General features: G+C 39.9%; 1 protein-coding gene across 1 annotated transcript; it reads left to right on the top strand.

The window, feature by feature from the left end:
- The first annotated feature begins 901 nt into the window (after nucleotides 1-901).
- On the top strand, nucleotides 902-17,023 carry pcid2 (PCI domain containing 2). Its single transcript, XM_012823293.3, has 15 exons — nucleotides 902-1,219; nucleotides 5,467-5,530; nucleotides 5,707-5,796; nucleotides 6,707-6,780; nucleotides 8,566-8,631; nucleotides 8,748-8,789; nucleotides 10,151-10,205; nucleotides 11,151-11,254; nucleotides 12,983-13,058; nucleotides 13,156-13,297; nucleotides 13,497-13,597; nucleotides 14,657-14,730; nucleotides 15,032-15,157; nucleotides 15,316-15,439; nucleotides 16,777-17,023. The coding sequence occupies exons 2-15, from the start codon at nucleotides 5,495-5,497 to the stop codon at nucleotides 16,864-16,866; spliced, it is 1,200 nt and encodes a 399-aa protein (XP_012678747.1). The 5' UTR covers nucleotides 902-1,219; nucleotides 5,467-5,494; the 3' UTR covers nucleotides 16,867-17,023.
- The last annotated feature ends 100 nt before the right edge of the window (nucleotides 17,024-17,123 follow it).

Raw genomic sequence — 17,123 nt, 5'->3', positions numbered from 1 at the left:
CTGTGTGTTCATTATGGAGGCTGCAGTTTGTAGTGCTGTTGAATTGTATTGCGTTGTGCTGACAAGCGTTTCTATTATTTTGACCACCCCATGCCAATCAGTGAGGCTGGGCTAAATAACAGAAACACATTTGTGTTTAATTCAATACAGTTTAACAGCTCAACAAATTACACCCCCTAAAACAATCATACAGTTGAATTGCCACCTCTTTTAAACTGTTTCAACGTAAACTGATTATAACAAACACGAAGGGGGATTTATTGCAGTACTGTACATTCCGTACATACTGTACGTTACAAAGTGATAAATGCTTTACTGTCCCAACTTTTTTTTAAATATGTTGCAAGACTCGGAATTGAATTAAGTGTTTATTTTCAAAAAAACTTTAAAATTCATGAGGTAAAACATCAAATAATGTGCTGCTGTATTGTTTTCAATCTAATACAGGTCAAAGAGAATTTACAAATCATTGTTTTCAGTTTTAATTTTAATTTAACATACCGTCCCAACTTTTTCTAATTTGGGGTTGTAAATTGCAAGGAAGATTGCTCTTTTCTTTTCTTTTTCTTAAAGCAGCACTAAGGAGTTTTTTGGCTTGGAGCTCCCCCTAGCGGCGAAACCTGTTGAAATTGGCTTTCATGTAGTCCATTATTTTTCTGCTTTAGCATACTGATAGCAACGTCTTTGTTTTTCACGTCAAAGGACAACAGTTCGTTGCAAAAGACCAAATGATAACTACATTTTAACTCATCAAACCGTTTGACAAGGCTTTCTACTGGCATTGTTTCCCTTACATCTTTTTTTTTTGCCGATTTTGGGAAAACCCATTCATTTTTTTCTTTTGAACCAGGAAGTGTTAAAACGCTAAATAAAACTATAAACTTCCGGTCGACTCCCATACTCTATAGATTCCATGTACTTCTAAGGGCATTTCAAGTTTTTTTTCAAGTCAACTGCGAATGTTTGTATTATCCAGCCTTTAGTGTATTGTTGGGAGCCCATCTATTTTGGTATTCATTCTATGAATGAAAAACGAATACAAAAGTTTGAACTTTTATTCTGACGAATGGTGACTACACGCAGTCAAATGTCCCTAGAATAAACGGGCTCTGGTGTCCCGTAAATGCCATTGAAAGAATTTGGCGGTAATGGTCGCTCAGTTTTGTCATCATAATTAATGAAAGGGGGAGAAAAAAAATAATCGACGCGAGTCCTCTAGGTAAGCATTGTGGTGCATTTGAGCACATGTCATAGGTGCCTATGTTTCACTCCTCTGAAATGCTAATGTAGGTGACGTAGGATAGATGATCTGTGCAGTTCAGATACTCGATTGCAAAGCTAACGTTAGCCAGCCAACTAGTCCAATTAACCCAGTATTCTTCCAAATTGGGAAACTTGCACAACGGAAAAGTTGTTCGCCTAGCTAAATACTTTGCAACACTGTTAATTTCACTGTTCTAATCGCGGGTCAAACCGAAGATTCCGTCTTTGGTCTACACTACTAAAGTAACAACAGGGCAAGTCGACCGGTGTTACGGATCTGCTGAGGTTCATTTTAACTGGGGATGAGCGACCACAACAAGGTGGGCTGATAACTTCAGGCAACTGGGATTAAGTGCCTATGGCATGCAAACACCTTGCAAACACTTGTAGCTCAGCTGGTGTCCTTTGGCAATGTCAGAATGTGAAAGCTTTTAAATCGTTTTTTCACGGTGGTCTGACCCAAACCATAGACCTACATATAGTGCTAAGCCTGGGTGGCTACCGGGAATAACAGGTGTTTTTCTGTCCTTCCCATACCCATATACCACCAACATGAATTATAAGATGATGCCAAAACTGGTTGGCTATAGAAATGCATCTCAAATGGTTGCATACTGTTACTTAACAGCTGCATTCTAGAGTTTGGGTCTAAAACTAGCGAGCTAGCTATCGCTAACTACCTAAAAAGCACGTGAAAGCCTTGTAAACACCACCAACAGGCTAGCACTGATAAAAGCGTGCTAACATGCTACCTGGAATCTTTTGGTGATATAGAATAGATAGAAGAATAGAAAAGCCTTTATTGTCATTGTATTTATACATCGACATTTTGAGTGCTTCTCCTGTTGGTGTGACGAGGGACAACATATAACACAACAACAAACATATAACATAACAATACTACAACTATCCAAAAAACAGTAGGAACAGCCCCCCAAAAAATATATATATACATTAAGAGTAGAACAAAGTGCGGTGGCATAGAATAAAGTACTTCAATAAATACATCAATTAATACAGCTTTGTTTATGCACATGTATAAGGTGACTGAGATGGTATGTGACTTGTAGTCAATAAAGTGCTTAGTGTTTAGTGCATGTCGGTATTTAGAGTTCTGATGGCTGTCGGGGAAAAAACTGTTCTTAAGACGCGTGGTCCTTGCTCTAAAGGATCTGTACCGTCTGCCTGAGGGCAGGAGAGTAAACAGGTGGTGGCCTGGGTGAGAGGAGTCTTTTAAGATGTTATTGGCCCTGCTAAGGTAGCGGGAGCGGGCAATGGATTCCAGGGAGGGCAGTGAGCAGCCAGTGATTTTTTGTGCTGTGTTGATGACACTTTGGAGGGCTCTCTTGTCTGCTGCAGTGCAACCGGAGTACCACGCCGAGATGCAGTAGGTTAGTACACTTTCGATAGTGGTGCGGTAGAAGGCCACCATCAGTTTACACTCCAGGTTGTTTATCCTGAGTACTCTCAGGAAGTGTAGTCGCTGCTGTGCCTTTTTTACTGTCTCTGAGGTGTTGACAGACCATGAGAGGTCATCTGATAAATTGGCTCCTAGGAATTTGAAGGTGTGGACCTTCTCCACACAGTCCCCGTTGATGTAGAGTGGGGCCGGAACTGCACTTTGCCTTCTGTAGTCCAGAATTAATTCTTTCGTTTTTGTGGTGTTCAGTGACAGATTGTAGTCTGAGCACCACACTGTCAGTTTCTGTACTTCATCCCTGTACGCTGATTCGTCATCTTCTGATATGAGCCCGATCACGGTGGTGTCGTCAGCAAATTTAATGATGGTGTTGGTGGGATGGGTTGGAGTACAGTCATGGGTGTACAAGGAGTACAGTAGTGGGCTCAGCACACAGCCTTGTGGAGAGCCAGTGCTTAGAGTGATGGTGGAGGAAAGGTGGGGACCGAGTTTTACAGTTTGTGGGCGGTTTGAGAGGAAGTCCTTTATCCAGGTGCAGATGGAGGGGGAGAGGCCTAGTGCAGTTAGTTTGCTGACTAGTATGTCAGGGATGATAGTGTTAAAAGCTGAGCTGTAGTCAATGAAGAGCATTCTTATATAGGTTCCACGGAGTTCCAGGTGGCTCAGTGCGGTGTGGAGGGCTACGTCGATGGCATCTTCCGTGGACCTGTTTGCTCTGTAAGCAAACCGATGCGAGTCAAATGTGGGGGGAAGGGTTGATTTGATGTGCCGTGAAACCAGTTTCTCAAAGCACTTCATGATTACAGGTGTAAGTGCAATCGGTCTATAGTCATTCAAGCTGTTGATGGCTGGTTTCTTAGGGACGGGGATGATGATAGCTGATTTTAGGCAGGGTGGGATGGTGGCTAGAGTGAGAGAAAGGTTAAAGATCTTAGTGAAGACCCCAGCGAGTTGGTTGGCACAGGAATTGAGTACCTTTCCAGATACTTCGTCGGGGTTAACAGATATGTACTGTCAGTAGAGGTTGGGTAGAAGGGTAGACTATCGGTATGCCGGAAAGTAATATTAATTGATTGACCTGAACGGAGGAACGATCTGTTTCCACGAAAGTAATATAAATGAATGATTGGTTAATAGTAGGACCTTTACTTTTTCATTGAGTAATGTTGTTGATTGCCTGACTTTTCAAAAATGATGTGCAATGCAAAATATACAAAACAAAATACGGAATGCCAAACAAGATCATTGACTTAATTGATGAGGGAGATGGAGACTTAAAGGGAATGTATGCTTGTCATGCTTGTCCTTGTAAACAGTGGCGTGCACCAAAAATGACATTATGTCCGCTGGCTCGTGGTACGCTTTGGTGTCGTTTTGGCTGGTTGTGCACCTCCCAGTATGATTAATTATGTATTTAATATAGAATATAACTTGTTGCATATGCAAAATGGATGAGCTGGAGACGGGAGTCACAGGTCTGTCTGTAAAGGCATCTCTGCGACCCTTAAACGCAGGACCACAATTGTACAATCGATTTTGAGGTTTACTAGCGTTACAGTCTTGCCAAACTGCAACTGCAAATTGTGAACAAAGATGGCAGACCAAACCCAGCTGATGACCGTGTTTGTTATCTAAATGGAATTTGTTTGGCTTTTTGTGGCTTTGATTTTCGAAAAGTTACAGAGAAATAGACACTGTACTATCCGATAACACTGTTATTGTAACCATCAATACCGTTTGATGTCAGCCAACTATCTGACGTTAGTGGGGATGGGTCATGATTTTCGAATATTTTAATAGTCATTCAATTATAAAAAATCAAATAAGTAACATGACTCTTGTCTTGTTTGCCAACCACCAATAACCAACAACGAAAGATTCCAAGCCAAAGACTACTACTTTTTGAAGTGTGGAACTCCTAAAACTAAAACGAGGTGCATTGCTCTGGTAAATCTAGCTGGTTTTAAATATATGGTTTTATTATTGTCTTCCACTCGTGTTTGATAAACATTGAACCCCGCCCAGCAGTTTAGCCTAACATAAGACATAAAACTTCACTTTGGGATTTTGTTTCTGATTGGTATTACACCTGAAGGCACAACTCTTTGCTGGACATCTGTTAAAATGTGGTCAAAGTAACGTACTGTTTCCCCATAGAATTGTATGGTTTCCCCCAAATCTGATACGTTAGCATTTCATTTTTTTTTAATTCAAGGTAAATAGAATCATTACTTTAGACATATATTATTTGATCTACATCTAATGAATGTATAGTAGTAGTACATTTACATTTACATTTAGTCATTTAGCAGACGCTTTTGTCCAAAGCGACGTACAAGGGAGAGAACAGTCAAGCTAAGAGCAGTAAAAAAGCATGGTGTAACAATAAATACTACTTTACATGAGAATTAGAAAAACAACGACCTAGAAAAAAAGGAAAAGGAAAAAGAAGTGCAGGAATGTAACTGCTGAAGTGCAAGTTAAGCGCTAGTCAGGTGCCAGTTAGGAGGGGAGGTGCTCTCTGAAGAGTTGGGTCTTCAAAAGCTTCTTGAAGGTAGAGAGGGACGCCCCTGCTCTGGTAGTACTAGGCAGTTCGTTCCACCAACGTGGAACTACAAAGTAGTAACAACCTACTGGATTTCTGCCACCAGCCAGTGCGCATGTTCCACAATGTTTGTAAACGTAGGATTGGTCTATGGAACATTGGATAACAATTGCATGTGGACTAATGGTAGGTGATGTTCAATATTGACATTAACACCAAACATTTTTCTGTTTTCCAGGTGTAGCTAGCCACCCTGAGGAGAAATAATGGCACACATAACAATTAACCAGTATCTACAACAGGTTGGTGTAGTTACCTAGATGAAAACTTCTATGTTATCAAGTGAAAATCAGTTATATTGACACACTGTTGTAGCCACCTACAAATAGAGTAACTTTAATATAAAGCAACTTTAAGATTAGTGAACATCATCTTTAAAAGGAGATATTTATGAACATGTTTTTACTTTCTTTCAAAGGTGTTGGAGGCTATTGACACGCGTGATGGCACCTTCTGTGCGGAGCTTCTGTCTTTCAAACACCCACATGTAGCCAACCCAAGGCTTCAGGTAATGTTGCTGCATGGCAGTCTACATCATGGACGTTTGGAAACCAAAATCATTAAATTGACTTTTTTCATAATTAGTTTTCATATCCAAACCTATACACAAATAATGAGCCTTTTTGTACTGTTTTTGTTATTCTCCACTTTAATAAAAGGCAATGAGAAAAATGAGATTCTGACTGACAATGGTCATTTTTTATTTGATCAAAAAGACAAAGATGGTTAATAGAAGGAAAAACATATCCTAGTGCATGATCAATCAGATCAACTGAATGGGGGAGCAATCGCCCTCACTGCAGAACAAAGCTCTGTAGAATCTTTGGTGAAGACCAAAGGAAGACACGGCTCCCTTCATATCTCATGATCTCACAAAATGTCACCCTTATTCTGGCCCATTTCAGCCTATTTAGTTCCATTTTGATTAGTTGTCTGAAATCTGCTGCCAGGTTGCGGTGCGTCCTTCAGGACTAAAATGGTCCCCGATGTGCCTACATTTTCTAATTTTGCCAGTGGCGACCCCCCCCCCAGGAGATTTTCTGTCAGTAAGCTGATGTCATTACATGACCGCGTTCTTCATTTGCGCTTTAACTCAAAACTCACTGTCCACATGAGCGACTATATGTTCATCTTTTATGAGTGTAGGTTGTGCTTATAATTGATATATTTACGACCCGGGCTGCACAACTAAGTATTGTTATAATAACTAGATACTAGTTATTCAAAACGTGAATAATGTTTTAATTAAGTGTGACTCCATGCAAAGTTATTTTCAATGGCTGAATGGGACGAAGACTAGAATGAAAACAGGTTGATTTTATTACACCTACATGTTTCTAGGATTTGACCGCTTTGAACTGAAAAGATTTCTTTGGGTTTAAACTTAAGTCATTGGTTTGACGTTTTTGTTTTCACAGCTTTTAAGTCCAGAGGAGAAATGCCAGCAGGTGCTTGAGCCCCCGTATGATGAGATGGTCGCTGCTCACTTGAGGTACGGCATACTCACAATATTAGTTTTTCTGTTTTCTAGTGGAATATTACAGCAGTGGCAAAATGTTTGAATGGTACAGTATACAACAGAAGTGACTACACCCTTATCAGCTAAATGTCAAATACCGTAGGGTATTGGCTCTTATGTAAAAAAAACATTAACAGTTTGGATTTACTATATTAAAAATACAGGCCCCTCACTAGGAACCCAATGCAACACAATTCAGTACAGCTTTTTTTACTGAGATGCAAACCCTTTATTGTTTAAGTACTTTGTATGTCCACCTTACAGATACATCTATATATTACCACTATATATTAGCCACAGTGGCAAAGTTTACAGCCTGGCTGAGAGCACTTCATTTATTTTATAGAAAGCTCAATAGAGATGGAACATATATAATAACAGTTACGTCACTAAATACAAAACTTCAACCCACTGGCAGGAAAAACGGTTGTCATCATAGAGCTTCAGTGTTCCCACAGGAGTTCGTTAGGCTATGGTGGATGGACCTCACCTGAACCACTTAACATTTTATTGGATATGTTTAAATTCTACATATTCAAATTCCCATTTCATTGAATAGACTGAGATGGCTTAAAATGTCAATCCTAAACCCAGTGTTAGCATCTCATTTGATCTGGCGTCTGTCAACCGGTTTAGAATGAAATGTACCATGTCCAGCAGTCCTGAAATGATCACGTGAACAGCTCGCTTTGGGTTTAGAATGGAATGTACCATGTCCAGCAGTCCTGAAATTATCACGTGAACAGCTCGCTTTGGGTTTAGAATGAAATGTACCATGTCTAGCAGTCTTGAAATGATCACGTGAACAGCTCGCTTTGGGTTTAGAATGAAATGTACCATGTCTAGCAGTCTTGAAATGATCACGTGAACAGCTCGCTTTGGGTTCAGTGGACTTTAAAGTGTCATGTTCATGTCACATCCCAACATGAAAACAAACAAGCATTTTTTGTTTTATTAAGTGGCCGTGCACCATTAATCGGTGTAGGCCTACATCATTGTACAATGTACAATGTCCAGTACATTTATTTTTTTCAGTTGAATATATCTTTTTGCTCGTGATGAGACATATCAATAGACAAATATATAGACAAATCAGATGTCAATATTGCACCTTTTCTGTTGTGCACGTGAATAACCTATCAGGGGAGTTGTATGGTGGGTGGGGTTGGAGGCTTCCTGTCCTAGAACTAATACCTTTGAATTGGTATGAAGTGGCACATTTGGTCAGGTGATGGCATACCTTTTTCAACACACATTTCTATCGTAACAATTTACTTTCCCACATGTATCTAAACCCAAAAGACAAATGCAAACGCACGTAGGTTTTTTTTAGGGTTAACTTCTGGACAATTGAAATAACATTTAAGGGCTTTTAGTGGTACTTTTTGGTATATTGAAGGCATACTCACATCAGTTACACCAATACACACACAAGTAGGCAGTGGGTAGTACGTTTCCTGATTATGATGATCAGTAGGTCCTAACTTTCTGTTTGTACTACAGTCATTAATCAATTTATTAACTTATTTTGGCATAGCAGTTAACTGATTTATGTGACACCTTTGTCTCAGAATTTCAAGAATCTTTTGGAAAATGTTCTAAAGGTGTTGGTGCTCTGCTGTGTGACCTGTGTTCTCTGCTGTGTGACCTGTGTTCTCTGCTGTGTGACCCTGTGTTCTCTGCTGTGTGACCTGTGTTCTCTGCTCCACTCTAACTGAAAATTAAAATGATGTTTCATTCCTCTGCTTCCTTTCACAGGTGCATATACGCGGTGTCTAATCATGATTTTGTGGAGGCGTACAAATGTCAGACGGTGGTGGTACAATATCCTTTCAGTAAAGTGGAAAATGGAATCTGCATATTGTGAGGGTTCTGACTCTCTGTTCTGAATAGTGTGTGTGAGAATGGTTTCTTATACAAAATTCTCTTTAACATCTCACGTCATTTCTGAAGGCTTTCCAAGCCCACAAAGAAGAAAACTGGTAAGACTATATGAACTATTTTTTTGCTGTTATTGGAGTATTGTGTGTTATTGCAACTATTTGTAGTTCATATTTTAGGAGTCAGCTATGATGAGACATGCTTCGAGGTTGTGTCACAATCAAAGTCACAAAATTCACTTTGTTCACTGCAGTCTCCCAACATCCGATTTAATTCCAATATAATTGGGAGGCGTACCTAACCGACCTTATACAGGTGCAGCTCCTGACCACAAATATCAGTAGTGCCAATTTGGTGATCTCTGACGGAATCTGTCCTGATTGAATAGATGACATTTATAGAGTAGTGCAGCTTGTGTATGTCCCCAGGCCTGTCCATCAAAACCTGTAGTTTTATATTTCACCACTGCAGGGAAGCGTTGGGTAAAATCCAGTGGACACACATTGATGCCAGGTATAATGTAGGCATTCAGGCCCAACACAAGGCAACAGTGTTTCTCTTGATTAAATCAACTTTTGTCGTACTTGTGAACAACAGTTCTTTTTCACGTTTGTGAAAATACATAAGAGAGAACATGGTTACTGTAGTCAGAGAATACTAAGTAATATCTTCTGATGACGGGTGTAACATCAAATAACACCAACAACCATGTCAAATATGGTACGTTTTGATTCTTTGATATGTTGCTAAACATCATTATAAACTGAACACATATCATGCACATTGTTCAGCTGATAGAAAGCTACCCTAATGATACAATGAGTCCGAGCCCTTAGCTAAAAAGCAGCCCAAGTTATGCTGGTCTCCCCACCATACTTCATAGTCAAGATTCATCTTTCCCCCCAAATCTGTGTAAGTTTGATGCCATGCCAAAGGGCAGTGCAAAACAAGAAGGGAGGGGCAGGGACAGAGAGAGCAACCAACCATTTATTTCAGTTGGAAAATGGACCAATGAAAAATGACAATAACTGGGGAGTACGTGGGTCTATCAAAAAGCTGCCCGCTGCACAGGATCAAGACAAACATTTGAGAGTTGGAATGGTGTTGGATCTCAAACTCCTATAGGGAGAAGCAGCACTAATAAAAACGAAACGACACATGTGATTGCTGAGGCAATGACTAATAATTCACACTTTCATTGTTATGGCTTCATCCATGTGCATAAAAGATCCCCTTCTTGAGGGTAGGGTAAATGTAAGAACGACCTCATCGCCTACCAATGTTTTTCACCTGGATTTTAAAAGAGACTAAAATGTATTTCATATTCAACCTCTTTATGAGGCTGGTCATTATTGGAGACTCGGCTGTTATGGGAAAGTGATGGTAAATGTTATGTTAAATGCTAAATGCAACTATTTTGCTGTTGTATTATGGTGTAAGTAATACTATCTGGTATTTGCAGGGCATTGCCAATGATGTTTGCTGTTGCTCTGGACTTACGGATATTTGCCAATAATGTGAGTTGTTTTCAAATAATTCAGTAATGGATTGTGAAGGTCCAGGACCCAAGGTCATGTACCTGTTGTTAGGCTGTGTTTTTATCTTCAGCTACTGTGTGGTCTGCGGCAACATTCCGTTCCAGCAAACTGCTGCCTTCATTGTATTTGTGTGTTCATTTAGGAGTTGTTCTGCTGCCTTCATTGTATTTGTGTGTTCATTTAGGAGTTGTTCTGCTGCAAGGAGTTGTTTGAGCAAGCTCTTTTATATTCTTAATGCTCTTGCGGACAAACACGTGTTGTGTTGGCTGCATTTAAAATACACAGATAGTATGCCAATTGTGTTCGTAATCCCATCTGAGTATGCCGGGGCCTGGTCATACATCTCCAACCATACTCTTCTGCTGCATCCTTCTTATACTAGAACTGCTCATTCATGTCAACCTATGAATACTTTTCTTTTACACACTAAGTAAGTGTATAATATTCGACACATTGAAAGTCCAGTAGGTAAAAGCACATGTGCAAACATTATTTCTGTATATATACAAGGCCTCAGAACTTAATGTCATCACATCTTGGGTCTGGTGAAGGAATATTCACTTTCCTGGTGAGCAAGCTAGCAAAAATGAGGATTTGTCTACCCCCTTTCTGTAAGTTATGCTTTTGTGCATGGTGATCAATTTAGATTTGCGTTATGTGATCAGATCGATTGAAAGTGTGGTCTTAACAGCCTTGATGAAAATGTTCTTGAGCTCCATGCAAATGAGTGCGTTATTAATAATAATTGTTCTATCTGGGAAGCATGCCATACACAAGTAAAACCTCATTTTATACTCATGAGGAATTATGAATTATAAGGCCAGGTCACACTGAGCAAATCCTTCAGTGGATCGGACCAGTAGGATCCATTCTCCCATCCCTCTCCGATATCCTGTTCACCTGTATGTGTTTTCATTTGGGCAGGCGGAACAGCAGTTGCTGAAGAAAAGCAAGGGAAAGGTGGGAGATATGCTGGAGAAAGCAGCTGAACAATTAATGAGCTGCTTCAGAGTGTGTGCCAGTGATAAGTGAGTATATGCACACACCCACATACACACACACACACACACACACACACACACACATACAAACACAGTTTTTCCCAATTTCTTTTTGGCTTACCATGTAAAAACCATTGACCTTGGGTAACGTCATAGATAATAGCAATGGCTAGTAATCTGATAAATAATTTTAATGTTATGACAAGGGGTCCTGATCTAATATTACAGAACTAGAAGGGCACTGGGAGAGCTTTGACCTCTGCTAAAGCCAAAGGCCTATCTCAGGCAATGTTAGAGAAAGTGAAACAAGTTTGTGGCTCTGCCCCGTGATTTGGATCCGGTACAAAATGTAATGTGTTCTTCCTTGGACCATGCTACAACTTTCCACCAAGTTTCATGAAAATCAGGTCAGTGTTTTTTGCGTAATCTTTCTTACAGACAGAAAAACAGACAAGTTTCAAAGACGCTTGCCAAGTATTGCTTGGGTGTAGAAGAATGTAGCCAGATGATTCATGTCTAATGCCAAGTTCTCAACTGAAACATAACATTATCCTGTCAGCAGTCAGTATTACCGTGTAACCGGTAATTTCTGTTCTTTAACTTTAAACTGATCGTTGCTTTGCAATGCTGTGTGACTGAGCAATCACACTAAAAACTCAGTAACCTCTCAAATACAGATCAAATGGACACACGTTAGTTAAACAAAGTTAAACATCACAACTCCCTCCAAGCTGTTCTCTTTAGCATAGTCAACAACTTTCAAAGATGCAAAGATGACAGACAGTCTGATTGAGGCCAAAACTGTTCCTCATTTGAATGAGATTGAGGTTTTTCCAACTTATTTCACTTCTCTATGTCACGTTGCCTGCCTCCAATATAAAATGAAAGTAACAGAGAACTTTGCTTGACTTGAGTTTGTTTCAAGGCTTAGGCCTTTTCTTTAAGTGTCAATGGAAACACCATTTTTAGTGGCTTTACAACCTGTAACTGGGAAGAGAATCAAATCACTTCACACATTTTGTTAACTGTTCATTTAGCCTTCACTGTCAGATGTCGCAAATCAAATATAGCTATTTAAATATCCAGATACCACTGGGGAGTAGAGAATTCTCATTTATGTTTTATTAGTGTACTTTCTGTACCTTTCGCTGTTTTGGATGAAGCACCTTTTGAAATGAATTTGAAGAAAAAAGATTCACATCCATGAAGAACTCATTTCTGTTTTTTTATTATTATTGTTTACATTTAATTAATGTTTCAGGAAACACTGACAATCCTGGCATAGATACAAATAGATCTGTATTTTGACCCAGGTAAAGGATCTACAGTTAGATATTAAACTTTCTCTTGCCTTACTTTTCATTTAGTTGATATAGTGATTAGATATGTCCCACCCTTGTAGCAATGCCATTACTGCTAATATTATTGCACTTAAGCAGCAAAACTGAAAAACCCCTGTAATAATCCACGTGATGCGCTAGAACTAATTATCATGATTGTCCAATTAAAACAATATTTGGTCTTTTCCTGAAAACAAAAATCTATGCTTTGTTTGTTTGGAGTGATAGATGTGATAGAGTTTAATGTAATAAAAATACATCATCTACTGCTGAAGTCAACAACCAAAGAATATGTATGTATACACATTCAAGTGTAAGAACATGTGCACACACGGGCATACAAGTTTCAGATTCGGCCGCAGAAATGGGTTTATTTTTCCCTCTAACACCCCAATACTTCTGTCCTGCTCTCTAGCCGCGCTGGCATCGATGACTCGAAGAAGTGGGGCATGCTCTTTCTCATCAACCAACTCTTCAAGATCTACTTCAAGGTGTGGATTTTGAACAAGGACATGACGATACATTTTTATTACCATCGTTTTTCTGTGTATTTGCATTTATGTGTGTGTTTCATGAACCCCTTCATAGATCAGTAAGCTGCACTTGTGCAAACCACTTATTCGGGCGATCGACAGCTCCAACCTGAAAGATGAGTACAGCATGGCACAGAGGATCACCTACAAGTACTATGTTGGCAGGAAGGCCATGTTCGACAGCGACTTCAAACTAGGTGAGAGGCCTTTACTTTTACCTTTGACTGTTGCAGAACATGTTACTTGGTTGCCATGGTTCCCTAGCTGCAAAATACAATACAAAATACTAATCCTAAAGTCAAACCCTCAGTCTGCACCTAGTCTATCACATGATTTAAGAGTAGTGAAATGTGATGGAACAGTATTTTCAGGCTTTTCATTCCTTTTATTTTGCAGCGGAGGCTTATTTGTCTTTTGCCTTTCAACATTGCCATCGCTCCTGCCAGAGAAACAAAAGATTGATTCTCATCTATCTCCTACCAGTCAAGATGCTCTTGGTAAGACACAGATGATGCAGGTTATGCAGGTGCCATACATACAGGGTAACAACATTTCATTTCTGTAGGGCTGCAGGGCAACATGAGACACACAGTGTAACAGTGCAACAGTTATCCTTGGTGGAATGGCTTAGTTGGGGGGGGGGGGGGGGGGGTAGGTAGGTATAAGAGTATCATACTTCTTCTGCCCATCATAGGGGTAGGTATAAGAGTATCATACTTCTTCTGCCCATAATAGGGGTAGGTATAAGAGTATCATACTGCAGCTTTTACCACCTGAACAAGCCAGCCGCAAATAAGATATCTTTTTTCAAGCATTAACATAATGAAGCAAAAAAAAAGAATTGCGTTAAATGTCCTGATCTTTTACTTAGTATTTATTTTGAATTTTGAACTTCAGTAAATACTAGTTATTCTTTGTAACTTTGTATGCGATTCAAGGCATGTAGAGAGAAACCAAGTTGAAGGAGGAGAAGACGTGTGTAAAGAATGATAGCGATGAATGATAACATCGGGGTATTGCCATGTAGATTTACAGGCCTTAAAAAGACATACTCTACGTAGCCCCTTCTTCAGGTCACTCTGAGGGGGTGGGCCAGGACTTATCCCCTCCAGACTAAGTCCATCATAGATTTGATTGGTTAGACATCCAGTCATTTTGCTATTAAACTGAAATGAGCAAACCTTTTGAAAGTCCTTCAGCGGCCTGCTTTGATTTGCTGGAGCTCATCAGACACAGTGCAACATTACATACTCTGTTGTCTCTATACATTTTGTATCATATTGACACTTTTATTACAATACATTTCATCACCCCCTTCTGATGAAAGTAGAAGGATCATGGTTTTTTTCCATCGTGCTTTTACAAATGAAAAATAAAATCAAATTCCCTAGCATCCCCTTAAACAGATTCAGAACATGGAAAACGGCAAATTCAGAGGACTGCAGATTTCGAGTCTGTTTCTTCTTTTGATAGGAAATGCCTTAGTCAGGTCTGTAGAATCCAAGTGACCCAGACTTTCTCCAGCCCTGATTGTGTCACGTATCTTTCCTCCTCAGGGCCACATGCCCAGCCCCTCCCTCCTGCAGAAGTATGACCTCATGCAGTTCACGGATGTCACCAAAGCTGTCAGGTATGCAAATCTGCCACTCCCTTATCTTGACAAAGATCTTTCCTTTAGCGCATCTGATCTCTGTCTATCCAGTACAATTCCTTTATTTGACTGCTATCCCAACTTCTCCCTCTTCTCTCCATCTTTCTCTGACGGCTATCCCAACTTCTCCCTCTTCTCTCCATCTTTCTCTGACGGCTTTCCCAACTTCTCCCTCTTCTCTCCATCTTTCTCTGACGGCTATCCCAACTTCTCCCTCTTCTCTCCATCTTTCTCTGACGGCTATCCCAACTTCTCCCTCTGCTCTCCATCTTGTCAAAAGTGAGGGAAACCTGCTGCTGCTGAATGAGGCGCTGACCAAACACGAAACCTTCTTCATCCGCTGCGGGATCTTCCTCATCCTCGAGAAGCTGAAAATAATCACCTACAGAAACCTCTTCAAGAAAGTGTACGTGTCATTGAAGATTTGTGTGGTTATGTAAAAGGCCGGAATGTATGTGGACATTGTCCTACGCCATTCTTCCAGCTTTTAAGAAAGCTTACAATAAATCAGTAAATATTCAAAAAGCCTAGTTTAGGATTTGATTGTAGGTGTTGTATGTGCAGGTACCATCTCCTGAGGACACACCAGCTGCCCCTTGATGCATTTCTAGTGGCACTGAAGATGATGCAGGTGGAGGACGTGGATATCGATGAGGTGCAGTGCCTCCTGGCCAATCTCATCTACATGGTAAGATCCAGTCACACACCCACACATGTCAGAGCCTGGTGACATTGGTCATGGTTCAAGCATGCATTTGGAATAGTGCAGAGTGGTTTGATTGTTTTTGGTTTGTTTCGGTTTTAAGAATGAATCACGGTTTTCAGTATTATTATTGTAATAACAAGAGCAGCAGCAGCAACAACACAGTGACGACAATTTTCCCTTGCAGAGATTTAATTCACAGAAATTCAGAAACGTAAAAAAAAAAAAAAATGAAATAAAGTACATTTGGCGCACTTCTGAAACTAAAATGTGTAGTCTCTTCCAGTATGTTAATTCATGGGATGCCATGAGGGGTGTAGAGATGCTTAGTGTCTTTGGCAGGCAAGCAGTTTATTACTTTTCACAACAATCTAAACGTTCATTAGCAAGTAGCTAGCTTCAATAGCAATTTTGAGGACATTCTACCAAGTATAATCTATGCTTTCAGTTTGTGGGGGGTATAAAAGAGCAGACTCACGGTTACTTCATGAGAATGTATGTTTGAGACAGTGGAACAGTAGGATGTTGCGACTGCACTGGTGCCACTGATTGAGGATCATTGAATTATGGTATTTGACCTCGCGGGAGTACACATAGTTTATAAATCACCAAACAAACTTCAGTGCGGTAGGTTTATGATTTCAGCATAGACTAATAGTTATGAAATCTATGAAAAGCTCCTCTTAATTCATCAGATATTACTAATTAAGTGAAGTGTTTTTCTGAAGTTATCCCTGAGGAAAGTGTGGTGATGTCTCACATTAGTGGACTGGATCTGTAATAACACTGAATAGCACCAATCCATGTACATATGATTAAATACATCTCTGCATTTTATGTGAAAATGCCTCTAGACCTACAATGATGTTATTCTGAAGGCCTGATTATACCAGAAGGGTTACATATGAAAACACAGCAGCTGACCCGAACAAAGCCCTAAAACAAAGGCTTGGATCGAAATCCCTGGATTACAGGGGACTGATGACTAGATTTCTATCCACTGTGCTATGATATACTTTCCTTTTGAAGATTTGTATTGCAGATGTCCATCTGCAATGTCATGGATATCAGAAATCTCGTGCAGATTTCCTGTTGGTGGCTTCTCTGACAGTGGACAGACCATACCATGTATGGAATAGCAGTGGAGTAGCTAAAGCCTCCCTTATGGTTGTGTTGCTGCCAATGTTGAGGCCAATCAGATTTCAAGTTAATATGTGCCAGTGTTCATTCCTAAACAAGGTGGTGTATTATCAGGCTGGTTTTCTATTGTGCAGTCATTGTTGTAGAGGGTGATTTAACACTTCCATATATATCTTTCTTAGGGTCACATCAAAGGATACATCTCTCATCAGCATCAGAAACTTGTTGTCAGTAAACAGAACCCCTTCCCTTCTTTATCCACTGTGTCCTGAAGAACAGATGACGCAGTACTGTGCACTCATTCCCTTCTGAACTACAAACTCCACAGTGCGCACTCCACCATGAAGCAGTCATCCAGGATTTTACTGAGGCCATTTTTGTATTATTTTGTACTGTAACTAAAATAAAATACCACCTGACCACCTTCAATGATTTAGTTTCTTCACAATCCTCTTGAATTGAATGTTTGCCATTTGTGACAAAGTAGTTGTCAAGTTTCCATTCACTTCTTGCTGTTTTGTTTTTGAAG

The sequence above is a fragment of the Clupea harengus genome, chromosome 21, assembly GCF_900700415.2.
Source record: "Clupea harengus chromosome 21, Ch_v2.0.2, whole genome shotgun sequence".
Classification (NCBI taxonomy): Eukaryota; Metazoa; Chordata; class Actinopteri; order Clupeiformes; family Clupeidae; genus Clupea; species Clupea harengus.
This window is presented reverse-complemented; position numbering and strand designations above follow the sequence as displayed.

Bases quoted from the DNA above. Each gene is read 5' to 3' on its own strand.
- pcid2 (XM_012823293.3), top strand. From the start codon at position 5,495: ATGGCACACATAACAATTAACCAGTATCTACAACAG. The intron at 5,797-6,706 runs GTAATGTTGCTG...TTGTTTTCACAG, and splicing joins TAGCCAACCCAAGGCTTCAG to CTTTTAAGTCCAGAGGAGAA. The intron at 8,632-8,747 runs ATATCCTTTCAG...TTAACATCTCAC, and splicing joins TGTCAGACGGTGGTGGTACA to GTCATTTCTGAAGGCTTTCC.